Source organism: Egretta garzetta, unplaced genomic scaffold, assembly GCF_000687185.1.
Source record: "Egretta garzetta isolate BGI_Z169 unplaced genomic scaffold, ASM68718v1 scaffold384, whole genome shotgun sequence".
In the NCBI taxonomy this organism is placed as follows: Eukaryota; Metazoa; Chordata; class Aves; order Pelecaniformes; family Ardeidae; genus Egretta; species Egretta garzetta.
The window spans coordinates 205,623-219,357 of record NW_009259496.1 but is presented as its reverse complement, the minus strand read 5'-3'; the positions used below and the strand labels follow the sequence as shown (position 1 = coordinate 219,357).

Below are 13,735 nucleotides of genomic sequence, written 5' to 3'. Positions count from 1 at the left end.
CCCCCCCCTGGCTCCCCCGCGGGCGAAGGCAGCCCGCTGCTTGCCCCGGGCGGGGGGCGCGGAGGCTGCTCGGTGGCTTCCCTGTCGCCTCTCTTGTCTATGTTAGCGTGAACGCACTCATTTTCTTTCAGGTCTTTCTTCCGAGGTCACATTCTCTAGATCGCTTCTTGATTGTTTTACTTCCTGTGGCTGCTCAAGACTTTGTTTAGAGGGTGGTGTCTCAAAAAAAGAGAGGCATTTCCAGTGCAGCACTTGCAGTACGTTATGAAGACGCGGCCTCTCTCTGTTACGGCTCTCTTTATTGCTGTAGGGGAGTAGAGCCCGAGGACAACGGCGTGACCCCTCCGTAGGGCCTGCGGCTGTTTGTGTCTCTGTATTGTCCACTAAAATACTGTGAAGGTTTACGTGAGAAGTGAAGATACCTCGCCTCCAGCTTTGCATGGCACTGTGATTTAATGAAAGAAACACCGGTGAAACTTTTTAGTGGGAATACATAAACCTGAATTCCCTTTCCGTAGCTGTATTCATTTCCTTGTTATCAGTGTTATTTTAATCTGCTGTGATTGAAAGTCCGTGAAGACTTAGCACCACAATTTAAAACTATTTGTGTTTATACATGGAAATGAACTTACTGGAGCCATTGACTGCGCTGTAGCAGTGGATGGATGTGTCAGTGAAGCTGCAGCAGTCACTTCTTTAACAACTGCTCTGAAAATCAAAGTCTTCCTGGGCTTTCAAGTTCGATTCTGACTCACTCCTTACCGCTTCTGAATTAGGCACATCAAAACGAAAGGTGCTGTACTTGTTTTTCTGCTGAGACTTTAAAAAGTGAAAACTGGAAGATTTCTTAATACATTTGGTCAGAATTGTACAAGGTACAAGCATCTCTTGTTTTGTTGTGCGCAGGTCACTAATACCACGCTCTGTCTGAGGAGGTGTCACTGTGTAACCTCTGAACTCCTGAAACATGAAGCAAATACTGGAAATATGTCCAGATCAGCTAGGAATTTCCCATCTTTTTTTTTTTTTTTTTAATCTTTTTGTTTGTTTACAGGTGATCTTTAACTCTGCTTCTTTCGGAGGAAAAAGTAACGAGAAGGTCTATGCCATGACTTTCTCCTATTATTTTGCAGCCCTCTGGATTTAGAGCAGTGTTCCCTCAAAGTGCTGGAGCCAGAAGGGAGTCCCAGCTGGAGTCTCCTGAAACTGCTGGGCGATCGGGGTTGCACTGTGGTGGAGCTTGTGGAGTTCTTGCAGGCCCTGGAGCACACGGAGGCTCTCCAGTGCCTCAGCCATTCAGGTCAGTTCTGGTTTCTGCTTTCAATGCAGCTGTGTGTTTTACACTGGAAATACTGAAGTCTTTGTTTTCTACAGTAAGTAAAAACATCTTTAGTGTTTGAATTCTTGTAATTGATACTCATATGATTACCATAGTAATTGGCTCATATGATTCTGAGATTAAAAGTAAGCCAAGTAGATAAGCAGGCTTAATGTAGTGTTGTTGTAGACTTGGGCTTGGCTGCATGGATGTGACAGGTGCTGACTTGGGTTCTGCATCAAACTGTGCCTTTGGGAGATGCTCACAGAACCGAAGTGCTTGAGTTAGAACGACAAGTAGCGCTGCCAGCCATCTGTTCGGGCTACTGGTTTTGTTAACTGCGTTTCATAGCTTACCCTAATTGAAGGGGAAGGGTCCAATTAGTGCCAGTTCTGGTGCATATTGGATCCAGTCCAACTTGCTAATTGGACAGAAAACCACACTAACTTAGGATAGAACTAGATTGTTTTCTGCTAACATATTCAGCTTGCTTCTTCACAAAAAGTCTAGGAAGTGGGGTAGTGCAAGGGGATGCACAGGTAAGACCATGTAGACCAAGTGCTTCTCACTATAGTACAAAACCAGGGCCCTTTTTTGTGTCCTCCTCCTTCAGGATGTGGTGAAATTCAGCCTACTAGGAAGTTGCAAAAGCTTTTCTTCAGAGCGGGGAGTGGAAATGAGACTAGCAAGCTCTTTGCCATACTGATAGCGGTCCTGTTCTTTGCACAGTGTGAGAAAAGAAGCCATGAGCACTATTGCTAACCTTGGAATTTTTCAAGTAAATTACAGTAATGCTTTGCTTGCTGTACTAGGAGGACCATGGTGTGTTGAATGGGGTGTGGCTGAGTTACATGATAGCTTCATGTGGCTGATGTATACCACTGCAGGCTTGGCAGGGAGGGGGGAATGGGGGTTACATCAGCATGAGTGGATTGTGCTCACAGGGGCAAGAGCTGGGGTGGCAGCACCAGTGGTAGTATGCTGTCCTGCACTACGAATGCTGGTGCCTTTTTATGTTCCCCATATGGTGGTTACTGGGCGAGTACTGAAAACAAGAATGGTCCTGGTTCACGTTGTACTGCAGAGTGCCTGCACGGATCGGTGATCGTCTAAGTATCACCACCATTGAATTGAGCATTTTTGTGCTGCTGTCAGTCAGGTTACATTTTGAAATATGTAATGAAGACTAAATGCTGGGTAAAGCACGAACTTGCTACAGAGCAGAACTGAGAGATAGTGGTATCAATTAGTGAACTGGATCAATAGCTAAGATATCGTATTGAGGAGAACAAGCCAATAAGCAGACTTTTGTCAAGGTCCCTTGGAACTGCAGAGATGATGTTATAAATGAATCTCTTGCAGAACAGTATGATCTGTGATAGAATGGATTCAGCCTCCTCTAAGGAGGACTGGGTGGCTTCGTAGAGACTGAGGAACTGGAATCAAGATAAACCAAAGCAAAAGGTATTTGAAGAAAGTTTAACTCAAAAAGAATTTTAAACTCATTAAAAAGAGATGGTGGGCGTTGATACTTATGGTGAGTTCATTTAAATGTCTAGGGATGGTTGATGCTTGAAGTCAAAGTACAAATTCGTAATTGCCCATTTGTTCTAATGCACCAAAAAGCGTTTAAGTGATGCTCAAGTTCCTTTAGGACTGGGATTGTTTAATGTACGACCTCTGTAGCTGTCATACTGGTTTGCTAGACTGTTTTCTACCAGCTTAGTCAATGCAGTTAAAAAGACACAAAGCTTTGTGAGCCTGTGAGTGTCTTGTTTAATGAGAGCACAGTTGTGATGCTGCATAGTGGTCTGTTTCGGCAGTGATGCTACCTCAGTACCCCTGTGGCAGAGATGTGCTGTTACAAGCTGGGACATCGCTTTGTTCGCAGCAATACAAGAGATGTTTCTGAGAATCACAGACTCCCAGGACCAAGTTCCAGAACCTGTTTGTGTCTCAGAGTTTAGAGACTTGCCTATCCCATTCATGGAATGAACTCCATAGATCTTCTTCCTATAAAGACACAAAATAGTAGTGATAACAACTTCTAAACTTCTCCTTTTTTGTAGTGAGAAAGCGTAGGCGTCTTGTTCCTTGGGTCACCCCTCTGTCCCTTTTCTTCCCTTTTTTAATCTTGTCGTGTGAACTTGCTGGAAATGAATGAAATGCAAAGAGCTTTCTGCCAGGCTAAGAAGGAAAAAAGGCTTAATACGCAATTTGTGGTATTACAGTCTAGTCCTGGTGCAGCCTGCCCTTGTGGGGATTGAAACGAGAGCAGGGAGGTCTTTTTCCTCTGCAGGCAGGTCTCTTACTGCTGCAGTTTAGGCACTTTAATCTGAATGTGAGTAATTGAGGCCGCATTTCCAGAAATGACTGAAGCGTTTACCAGAGTGTAAGTTAAGCATGTAACAGTTGGATTATAGTTAAAATTATGAGTACTTAATTCGCACTGCACATTTCAGTCTGGTAATCACAAACGTCAGTTTGCCATCCTTGATGGTAAAACTTGAGTTTTGCATTTTCCAAGGAAAATCGAAGAAGTATTAGTGTATCTTTGTACTCATTCAGAAAATTAAGCCGAAAGGTTTTTCTCTTTGACCCTTTAAATTCTGTGATGGTTGCAGGAAGTAGCTGTATAGTGCTGAATGAATTGCAGGAAAATAAATGAAACTGAAGAAATTATGAATCAGATTTCTTGGAACTTCTTTGTAATACTTCCAAGGAGTTCAAAATACGAATCTTTCAGAGAATTAGTTTTTTTCCACTACTTTCTTAAGAGATGTTAGTGATGCCAATCAGGAGATTTAAAAAAAAAAAAAGTGGAAGCCTTTGGAAAGAGGGAGTCTGTATTTTTTCTGTCCTTTAAATTGAAATAATATAATTCCTGTTTGTCTTGGTTAATGTTAGGTGATCGTGATGCTCAAAACCTGTACTTAACACACTGCCTTTAACTAGGAGGAACAGCGGAGGACGTGTTAAATGAGGAACTGAGGTAGCGATTTTCAGGGCTACGGTATAGAGGGAAGTTATTTTAGAGGAAGGAAAGCAGGGAATTTTCAAGCCCTGTGGCTGCTTTGGAGTAGCTGCCCGTGTGATCAGCTATTTCAGAACAAGGTGGTGTGTGGAGGAAGTTAGCATAGCTCGCTTGCCTGCTAGACAAAGTTTGTGTGTTTTCCAGATGCCGTGTGATCTCTGTTTCAGTCTGTTGACCACATGGGTTTCTGCTCAGGCTTCAGCTGGTCGATCACATTGTTATGGTTTCTTTCCTCAAACATTCTGCGTTAGGAAAAAGTTCCGATGTGCATCAGTTAAACGCGTGAAGGGAACAAAAGCAGACAAAAAGAATACTCTTGGCAGTGTGTAATAAGCAGGCTTGGAGCAAATGATGATCTTGAGTCTTGTACCAGGATACTTGCAATCTCTTTACAGCTACTTTTTTTACACAGCTTCTGGTTTACTCTGTACTTTTCTGTAAGATCATTCCCCCAGAGATCTGGAATAGTGCTTCTGTTTCAGACTACACTGTCAGCTGCAATGTGCTTTCATTAAACTGTAAAGAAGGAACTGCTTTCTCCCAAAACAGGGAAATCAGACTGACTTTAAAAAAATTAAAATGTTAGTGTCTATACCTACTCCATTTCTGATTGTTCATTTCTGAGAGTAATGAAATGGTGAGGAAGTGCCTCCATACCGCTCACTGTTTCTGTGCTTTTTCTGTAACTAGTTGTACTGGGCCTGCCTAGGGTAGAGTTAATTTTCTTCATAGCAGCTCATGTGGTGCTGTGTTTGAGATTTTTGACCAAACCAGTACTGATACTGCACCAGTGTTCTAGCTTTTGCGAACAGGGCTTGCACAGCATCAAAGCATTCCCTGTTTCTCGCTCTGCCACCCAGTGAATAGATTGGGGGTGTGCAGTAGGCTGGGAGAGGACACAGTCGGGCAACCAAGGAGATACTCCATACCGTATAGCATCATGCTCAGCAATAGAAGGGAAAAGGGAGTTTTGGAGGGCCTAGCCATCTTGTGCTTGGGAACTGGCCGGGCATCAGTCTACCCAGCGGGAGGTGGTGAGTGGTTGCCCTTGCATCACTTGTTTTGTTTTGGTTTCTTCCCTATGCTTCCACTCATCCTTCACTTACTAAACAATTATTATTTTTGTTTGTTGGTCTGTTACATTTTGACCTCCAAGTTCTCTTTTTTTTTTTATTCTTCCGTTCCCTCTTCCCCCATCCTGCTGGGGCTGGGGGACTGTGTGGTGCTTATCTGCCCACCAGGGTTAACCCACAACACTAGTCTTGTAGCAATTAGTCATTAATGTGTAGTATTGCTTGTGGTCCCACGGGGATTGTTAAACGTGTTTTACCATCCATAGCAAATAACGCTTTAAACTGATGATTTTTTGATGGCTTATCAGCTCAGTGTTGCTGAACACCTTGGTCATAGGGCCATGTATTTTTTGTCAGCAATATCGGGTTAAACTTTCTGCTCTGTGGTTGGCTTCCCCCCCTCTTCTTCTGATGACCTTGGTTATGCCACTGGATCTGTGTTTGGGGTCACGCGGTAACTAGATCTCTGGAATGAGCTAGGTTAAGAAAACAACTGGATCATGTCAGACTGGTGTCAGAATTTTGCTCACAATATTTCCTGGCAGTTAAAATTTGAAGTGGAAAATTTTACCTTGCAGGCTGACAAAAGAAAACCCCAGTCCTGTGTTCTGCAGGAGTCAAAGGCATAAAGCTGAAACCAATGCTTCAGCTGAAAAGGCTGCATGAGGAACAGTAGAAACATGCGCTATGTTGTAGTTAAACTGACTCTTACTGTTTTGATCCATCCCTCAGGCTGTGCTTAATCTTAATCTGCAGATTAACAACTCAAGGAAGCTGTTGGGAGTGAGCAAACTCTTAAAACTGGGAATACCTTTCCCAGAAGGGGTCTGTGCTGCCATTGGAAGTATTATTTGCATTAGCGAGTAGGAGCGAGAGGGACTGAAGTATCCGAACAGTAAAGTGTTTGAATGATCTACTTTAAATCTTCAATAAACTCTGTAGAGTACTGATCAATTTAAGCACGGATTTTGTGTAATGGAAGACAATGTTGAGTATCTCAGTCATATAACTAGTTGGAACTGCATGTATACGTGGTACAAACAAATGATTTTCAAGTATATTCAATGACAGAAACTTTCTTTACTCCAAGGATGATTTAAATGCAAATTTAAATTGTGGAATTGTATTTCTTAATAAATGTCCTATGTGTAAATTCTTTTTTTAAAGGTATAAAGATTGTTGTACAGCCAGACTCTCAAGCAGTGCGCTCTGGTCAGGTCGTCAAGCTGTGTTGTTGGGCAACAGGACACCCATTTGTGCATTACCAGTGGTTCAAGCAGGAAAAAGAGGTAATAGTTGATGGAGAATACAGGGGTTTAAGTGGTGAAAATAAGTAGTAATGATTTTGGATTACATTTTTTTTTTTAAGACTGTTAATCTTATTTACAAGGAGAGAAGATTGCTGTATATACACTAATAAAAATAGAAGTTTAAGAAATGCTGCATAGTGACTCTGACAATGTGTTAAAACAATAAGGTGGTGCCGTATGTTCAAGACCACTTCATCCTTGGAGGCTAATCTGGGAATGTGACAGTAAGGAAACTGTTGGCTTAGTTGTCTCTCAGCCTACCAAGAGTTGTAACGCAGGCTACTGGGAAACTGCCACAGCGGAACAAATGCCAGACACTGTTGGCCTTGAACAGATGGAAGCTGGTTTCCTGAGAGTGAGCAGTTGAAGGCCTGAACTCGGTGGTGCCGCAGACTTCTTCACTAAAATACTGGAAGGCATGCGAGCTGGCGTCTCTGGAATTTGAATGGCAGCACTTACACCCATATTTCTGGTCCTGGTTATCTTTCTACAAGATGAATGCACTTTTTTTTCTTAATGTTATTTTATTGTAAGTACTACTTTTAAAAATGCAGTAAGCTCATGGTATTTTAAATTGCGGTTAGGACTGAAATTTTTAACTCATTTTCTACACCTTTCTAAAATTTTATCTAGATCATCCAAAATACGGCTTTAAAATACGGTTACAGTCATTTCCTGCTCATTACAGTTAAAATGTAGGTTTAGTAAAAAATTACTTTTCTGTGAAAGAAAGTTAAAATTTCCTGGTCATAGTTGAATATGTCTTAAGACTAGAGCTGAATGTAACACATGCTGGTTGGAGCAGTGCTTAGGAAAACCTTCCAAGTTATTTATGGAGAAAGGTAAAAATTATTAATTTCAGGAAGAGCTTTTCAACTGGCTTAAAAGCTCAGAATTGTCTTAAGTAGAGGCATTTGAACTATTCTTGGAAGAAAGCCTGTCTCTGAGCTACTAAATACATAGAACAGGACTTTCTCATCCAAAAGGTTCAAATAAATGAAGGAGTTGAGGCTGGTGTTATGGATGTTGAAATAAACGTTCTGATGTTAGACCCTGGTTTAGATGAGCTCAATCTAAATTTAAATATTTCTTGGTTCACCTGTAATTCAGGTTCCACATGGTAATTCTCCAGAGCTGGTTTTGAATCCAGTGAATATAAACGATTCTGGATTTTACATCTGTCGAGTGAACAGTGAATCTTCCTTTGTGTTCAGTCGGTGGGCACGGCTTGAAGTTTGTGATCTCCCGGGTACATCTCACGGTGAGTGGCAAAAACATTGTCTTCTGAAAGTCTGTCTTCCCGCTTGTTAGAGGAACTCGGGTACCCATTGCTGTCTTGCACAGATGTGAAAGAGGACTGATTAAAAACATGGTATCCAATTATTGGGCTCTTGTGCTGGTCACAAAATCAGAAGAGAAATGAAGTTCCACAGTGGTGGATAAGAACAGATAGGTGGAAAACATACACAGTCTCAGATCCTTTTAATTCTTAGAGGATTTTTGGAGCAGAAAAGCAATTCTTTAACTTTCTTGTTGTTTACCTGTTTACCTCTTGTTGTAACTCGCTAATGACTGGACATACACAGTCTATTCTGAATGCCTGCCCCATGGGCTCTGGCCTAATAGTCAGGACTGTTTGTTTCTTCCTCATCTGTGCGCTGCCAGTCTGAGAAGAAAGGTGTCTGGATGAAGGAGACTCTAATGAGGTTCTCTGCCTTCCTAGAAAGAACTCCTGCTTTACCTAGAAGGTTAGAACAGTAAACTGCAGAGGAGTGCATGCACGCTGGAGGCCTGGACACTTTAGAAGCCCTCGATACTGTGGAATGGAGTGTTAACTGCACTCTGAGGAAACAGGACTGAGGTCTGGAATCAAGTTTGGCAGGTAGCACAGTGATGGATCTCTCTTCCAGTCACTTTTTCAGATCGTAATAGGCTGTCACAATCTTAGACATGTACGAGCCAGCAAAGATAAATTGATTAAAGCCCAGCACATTTGTTCTTTGCCAGAACACCTGGGAAAGAAAGAGAGAGGCTGGGGCTCCGTGGACATCTGTTGCAGAGTATGTTTGCTAATGCAGTCTTACCAACTTCATACTTACTGAAATTAACCTATGAGAGGAAGAAACACATGAGTTAAACCGAGTCTTTTTGATGTGAATTGCATCTTCATGGGTTTTATAAATGGTCAACTAAGTCAAATGTGTGTTACCTGCATAATAAAAGCCATTGTAATTCAGCTGTACTGATGTAAGTCCATAGGAGTTTATGGCACTGGCTTGAAGATACCTTTGCTTCAGTGATGGGTCTTATGTCACAAATCAAAGGTGTTTTCCACTGGCATCCCACATATAAAAATTATTCATGTCAGGAAAAGAGACAGAGTCAGTCTTCCAGTAAAAGATCAAAAGCTATTGCAGTGTCATTTGAGGTGACCTTTTTAAATCTTAATCTCAAACGTACTCTCGGTCCCTTATCTAAGTGATGATTTCTTCCGCTTTTCCTCTGCTCCTACTTCAGGTTCTATTCAGGTAGAAACCTGCAGTTTTAGATCTTGCTGATTACACCGAGAAGCTGAGATGAATAGGTTTGTAATGACTACTTTAAAAAAACGTGAGAAAAACAGCAGTGTATTGTTTCACACTTGCAGCAAAAGCTTTGGTGACTAACGGGCAGCAGGTATCCAGACTGGCTTTATGTTCCATGACCCTTGGCCAATCAGGAACCGTGGCATAAATGAACTCTAGTGTGTTTAGGTCTTGATGATGGGTAGAAGGATTAAGAGGCAGGATGGATTGCTCCTTCCTGTAACCTTCCCTTTAGGGTGCTTACAAAGAGACTTAAAAGGGGAATGTAGTGCTTGGACTGAATGAATGCTCTCTATCTCCTCTACCATTTGGCCTGGGATTACTGGTGTTTCAGTTGAACTAGGTGACACTGACTACCATTTCTGCAAACGCTGACTAGGTACGAAATCTTCTATTTCAGCTACTGGCGCTATATATATATATATATATTTTTTTTTTTTTTTCCCCTTTTCCTCTCCCTGATTGCTTTCTTCTTTCAGATATTTTTTCCTCCTCTCTTTTCATTGCTTTCTGTTTGAGAGCTTCACCATTCTCCATTCTGTAAAAGCTGTCATAGCTGTCTTGTGAGCTTGCGCTCAGTGAGGCAGCCGGACACAGCTCTGAAAGATGCTGCCACAGGCTTGGTAGTATGTTTTGCGAGCGATACAACAGGCTGTACCAAGGACAGCCTGTAAATGAGATGGCAGGTAAGGGATGGCACCAGAGACACAAACCCTGTTACCTTTCAATCTCATGTCCTCTCTTTCACTGTCTGTAACTTTTGTGTTCCTTGTCTTAAAGACTAATGCTGTTTAATTTGACTACAACAGCAGTTCCTTTCCATCTTACCTTACTTCTGTCTTCCTGCCCTAAAGGGAAATTAATTCTTTACATTTTACATGTTGAAAGATCCTGCTATCAAGCTGGGACATTCAGAGGGAGAGAGAAGATTCTGTAAAATCCAGAGTGAAAGGGAGTAAAGTTTATTTTGACATATAAAAATCTTTTCTATGATAAAAGTTACAGAAAACAAAGCTCTTTGTAAGAAAGAAAAAACCCACCACTGTTACAGAAGTTGATAGAGAACATGGTAAGCCACAGGGTCTCTGTATTTGAAATGCCATACAGCAGTGGTCATAGAACAGAATATTTGCTCAGACATTTGTCAGTCTTTCCTAACACAGACTTCATACTGGTAGAAATACAGCTTTCCTTTGAAAACACTAATCAACATTGATCATAAATATGAAACATCTGTTTGTAAAATCTTTCAAATACAGGTTTATAATGGGCCAAGAAGGTCAGATGCTACTAGAGCAGAGATACCTATGTCACTGTCTCCCTTTATTTTACTATGCAAAGGAAAATATCATCGCCCCCTAACTGTCAGTCATGAATAGTTCTGATGGCAAAACGTGCGTCTACAATGTTGTCTACAAGTAAAGATGAGTGACCTTGCAGCTGAGATAAAAGGTCACTGGTGTGACCTATACAAGTAGGTCTGGGCTCGCTGTAGTATGTGTCAGCTAGTTGAACTGTTCAGTACGCAGAGATCAGAAACCTTGTCAGCGGAGCACTCGTGTGTGTGTAGTGGATGTTTTAAAAATTAATTTCAACGCTGTGTTTCAATAAATTTCATCATATATAGAAACTGACATCAGCTGGACAGGTCTTTAATGTGTTCAGGGTTTTCTGAATAGGTTTCTTTCCCAAAGACATTTCTATATGGGGACATGTCAGTGGCTGATGTTCATTAAGCATTTTTAGCTTTGGGCTTTTTTTAGTTTATTTACCATAAGGTTTGATGCTTAGTTTAGAATGAGAAGAATAGGGATATGCTAAAACTACCTGACTTTAAGTTTGAAATTCTTATTCCCATGTCCACACTTGCACGCAAGTTGGATCCTCAGTCCATCCTTCAGCAGCCACTCTCCTTTCTACTTGTGCCTTTCTCTGGAGCCTTTGTTATCCTACAGGCAGGAATAAATAATGCAGAAAGGGCTTTGCTTTTTTTCAGCTTCTGGGGTATATTTAATGTGCATTCCTCTTTACTTTCCAACTGAGGAACTGGAAAGCCATTGCTACTCATTTTTAGCATGTCTTACGGGACAAGTAATTTAATTTCATTGCTATTAAAGCAGTCTGTTGTAGTTACAGGAAGATGTGGCCATACGTCGTCAATTCTTGTTAGTCTGTATGCGGTTATTGGCTCACCCTTTCTTTTCTTTTCTCTTCCTTTCTTTTTTATTAAGGGAGCTTAATTGGTCTGCCTGAAAACAAGTTGCGCATTTGCGTTCAGCCTCAGTCACAAAACCTGACAGTGGGGGATGCTTTGGTACTAGAATGTGGAGCTGTTGGAAACCCAATTCCTCATTACCAGTGGTTCAGAAATGGATTTCCCTTGGCAAATGGGAGCAAAAATGTCTACATGGTAAGTTACTGCGAAGTGCCAGCCTTGGGGGACTAATGTGTAACCCCCTTTACCTTATCACATGAAGCTTCCTTGAAGACAATAACGTCTTCGTAGCCTTCATAACCTCTGATGGAAGTGCTTGCTGTAAGTTGTTCTGTTCCATTACTTGTCCATGCTGTTCTGAGTCGCTTGGGTGCATGATTTTGATCCTGAACATGTCTCAGGTGGTAGTCATGGGATGTAAGGCTATAGTGTATTTTGGATTAGTGTGACATACTGGCATAACACAGATTAAGTATCAGTAAGAGTGAAAGCTGCCCTTCCTGTCTTGAACTGCAAAGTACTCTGATTTGTACAACCTGTTACGTTCAGTGCTTAATGTGTCTCAAGTCCGTGAGGTGTATTTGCATTCTTCAGTTTTTGAAAGCATTTCTGTAACACATATGCTGTCGAGCTTACTGAAGAATGAGGGTATCAGCAGCTTTTGGATTCGTTTAGGCTTTGCTTTTAGTTTTCTCTCTTTCTTGCATGTGGGCTTAAATGAAACTGCTACAGGTATTCTTTTGGGTCTGGCGGGATGACTGTGATGATGCTTGCGTAGGTGACTTATGTGGATGTGGAACATCAGGGGACATATTGGTGTCGCGTATTCAATGACCGGGAAGATCAAGACAGCAAGAAGATAGAAGTCATTATAGGTAAGGGATTTTTCTGTTTGATATAGGTCAGCTGATTTATCAATTTCTTCCTTATAATCAGAATTTATTTTTGAAGCTTTCAGTATTAAGCCAAACCCATGCCTTCTGTATTTTTAGTTTATCCATTTGTTAAAATAGCTGTGCTTGCTTGCAGCAAATGGAATTGTACAGCTTTATCAGTTATAAAGTGCTTTGGGTCTTTATGGTAACCAGCACAGAAATGCTACCACTTTGGGGCATTGCTGGCACATACACGGCTTGTCAGCAAGCTGATTTCTTCATGTTGTTTGACAACTAAAAACCAGTTCAACCTTTGTTGGTGATATGAACTGTGTTACACAGAGTCCTTCAACAATCGGGATGGGTGAGATTATTCATAGCGAGCAGAATAAATGAATATAACACAGTTTAGTGCATGTATTTGCAGTAAACTCGAGACATCTGTTTGCATAGCTTCCAGATCTACCTGGGAATACTGTTGCATAATTCATAGGAAAAGTTCTTTCTATCCTATGAAATACTTTAGTACTCCTGAGTTTTAGTAATGATTACTATACGGTGATGTGGTCACTGCTGATTTACACTGCTATAAAACAAGCCAGGTTCCAGAGAAGCTTGGAAGTGACCTTTGTTTTCCACTTCCTGTGCTAACTCATAACTGAGAGCAATTGTCTTCCAATTTTCAACCCCCCCTTAAAACACAAGGAAAGAGAGCTATGGCAGTGGAGTGCACAGAAGGTAAAGTAAATCGTTAGCTGTGAGTCCGTTTCTAAAAGTTGGTGACGGGGATGCCGGCTGTGCTGCTGAAAAGCATGCGTAGGTTAAGAACTTCAGTCTACTTTAAAACACTGATGTGTGATGCAATGTTCCCTCTGCACATGCTTCTCTCTTTGCCTTGATGCCATGATCTAGAGCACACAGGAGAAAACAAGCTTTCCTCTTCTGTAGTATTCAAGGTTGTTTGGTTTTTGCGCTGTTCTTGTGTCCTGTGCTTACAGTTTCCATTGCAATGTAAAGATCTTGAGGTTTCTTTGGCTGGGCTCAGGAAGCAACATCCTTGCAAGAAAAGCTGGAGATGTTTAGGAACCTGGGTGACCTTAGAGAGCTGGATAGAGCGAATTGCACTGTCAGCTCTGCGTCTGCAGGAGGTGTTTCCAGCAACCTGCTGAGGAAGATTTCTGTTCCCTTTTGCATCACTGCAATGGGGAGGAAGAAGTATATTGTGACCTTTAATGTTGATACATTCCTTGATTACTGAGCATCTCAAAGTCTGTAATATTTACCTCAAAGGATCATATATGACGATGTAAGGCTGCTTACAGCAG

General features: G+C 41.5%; 1 protein-coding gene across 1 annotated transcript in view; it reads left to right on the top strand.

Moving 5' to 3' along the window:
* MALT1 (MALT1 paracaspase) overlaps nt 1-13,735 on the top strand; it is a 40,288-nt gene that overhangs the window by 6,146 nt on the left and 20,407 nt on the right. Inside the window, exons 3-7 of the mRNA XM_035892963.1 lie at nt 1,134-1,300; nt 6,593-6,714; nt 7,846-7,996; nt 11,552-11,730; nt 12,314-12,410. Of these exons, the coding sequence (XP_035748856.1) occupies nt 1,134-1,300; nt 6,593-6,714; nt 7,846-7,996; nt 11,552-11,730; nt 12,314-12,410 (716 nt within the window). The remainder of the gene's footprint in view (nt 1-1,133; nt 1,301-6,592; nt 6,715-7,845; nt 7,997-11,551; nt 11,731-12,313; nt 12,411-13,735) is intronic.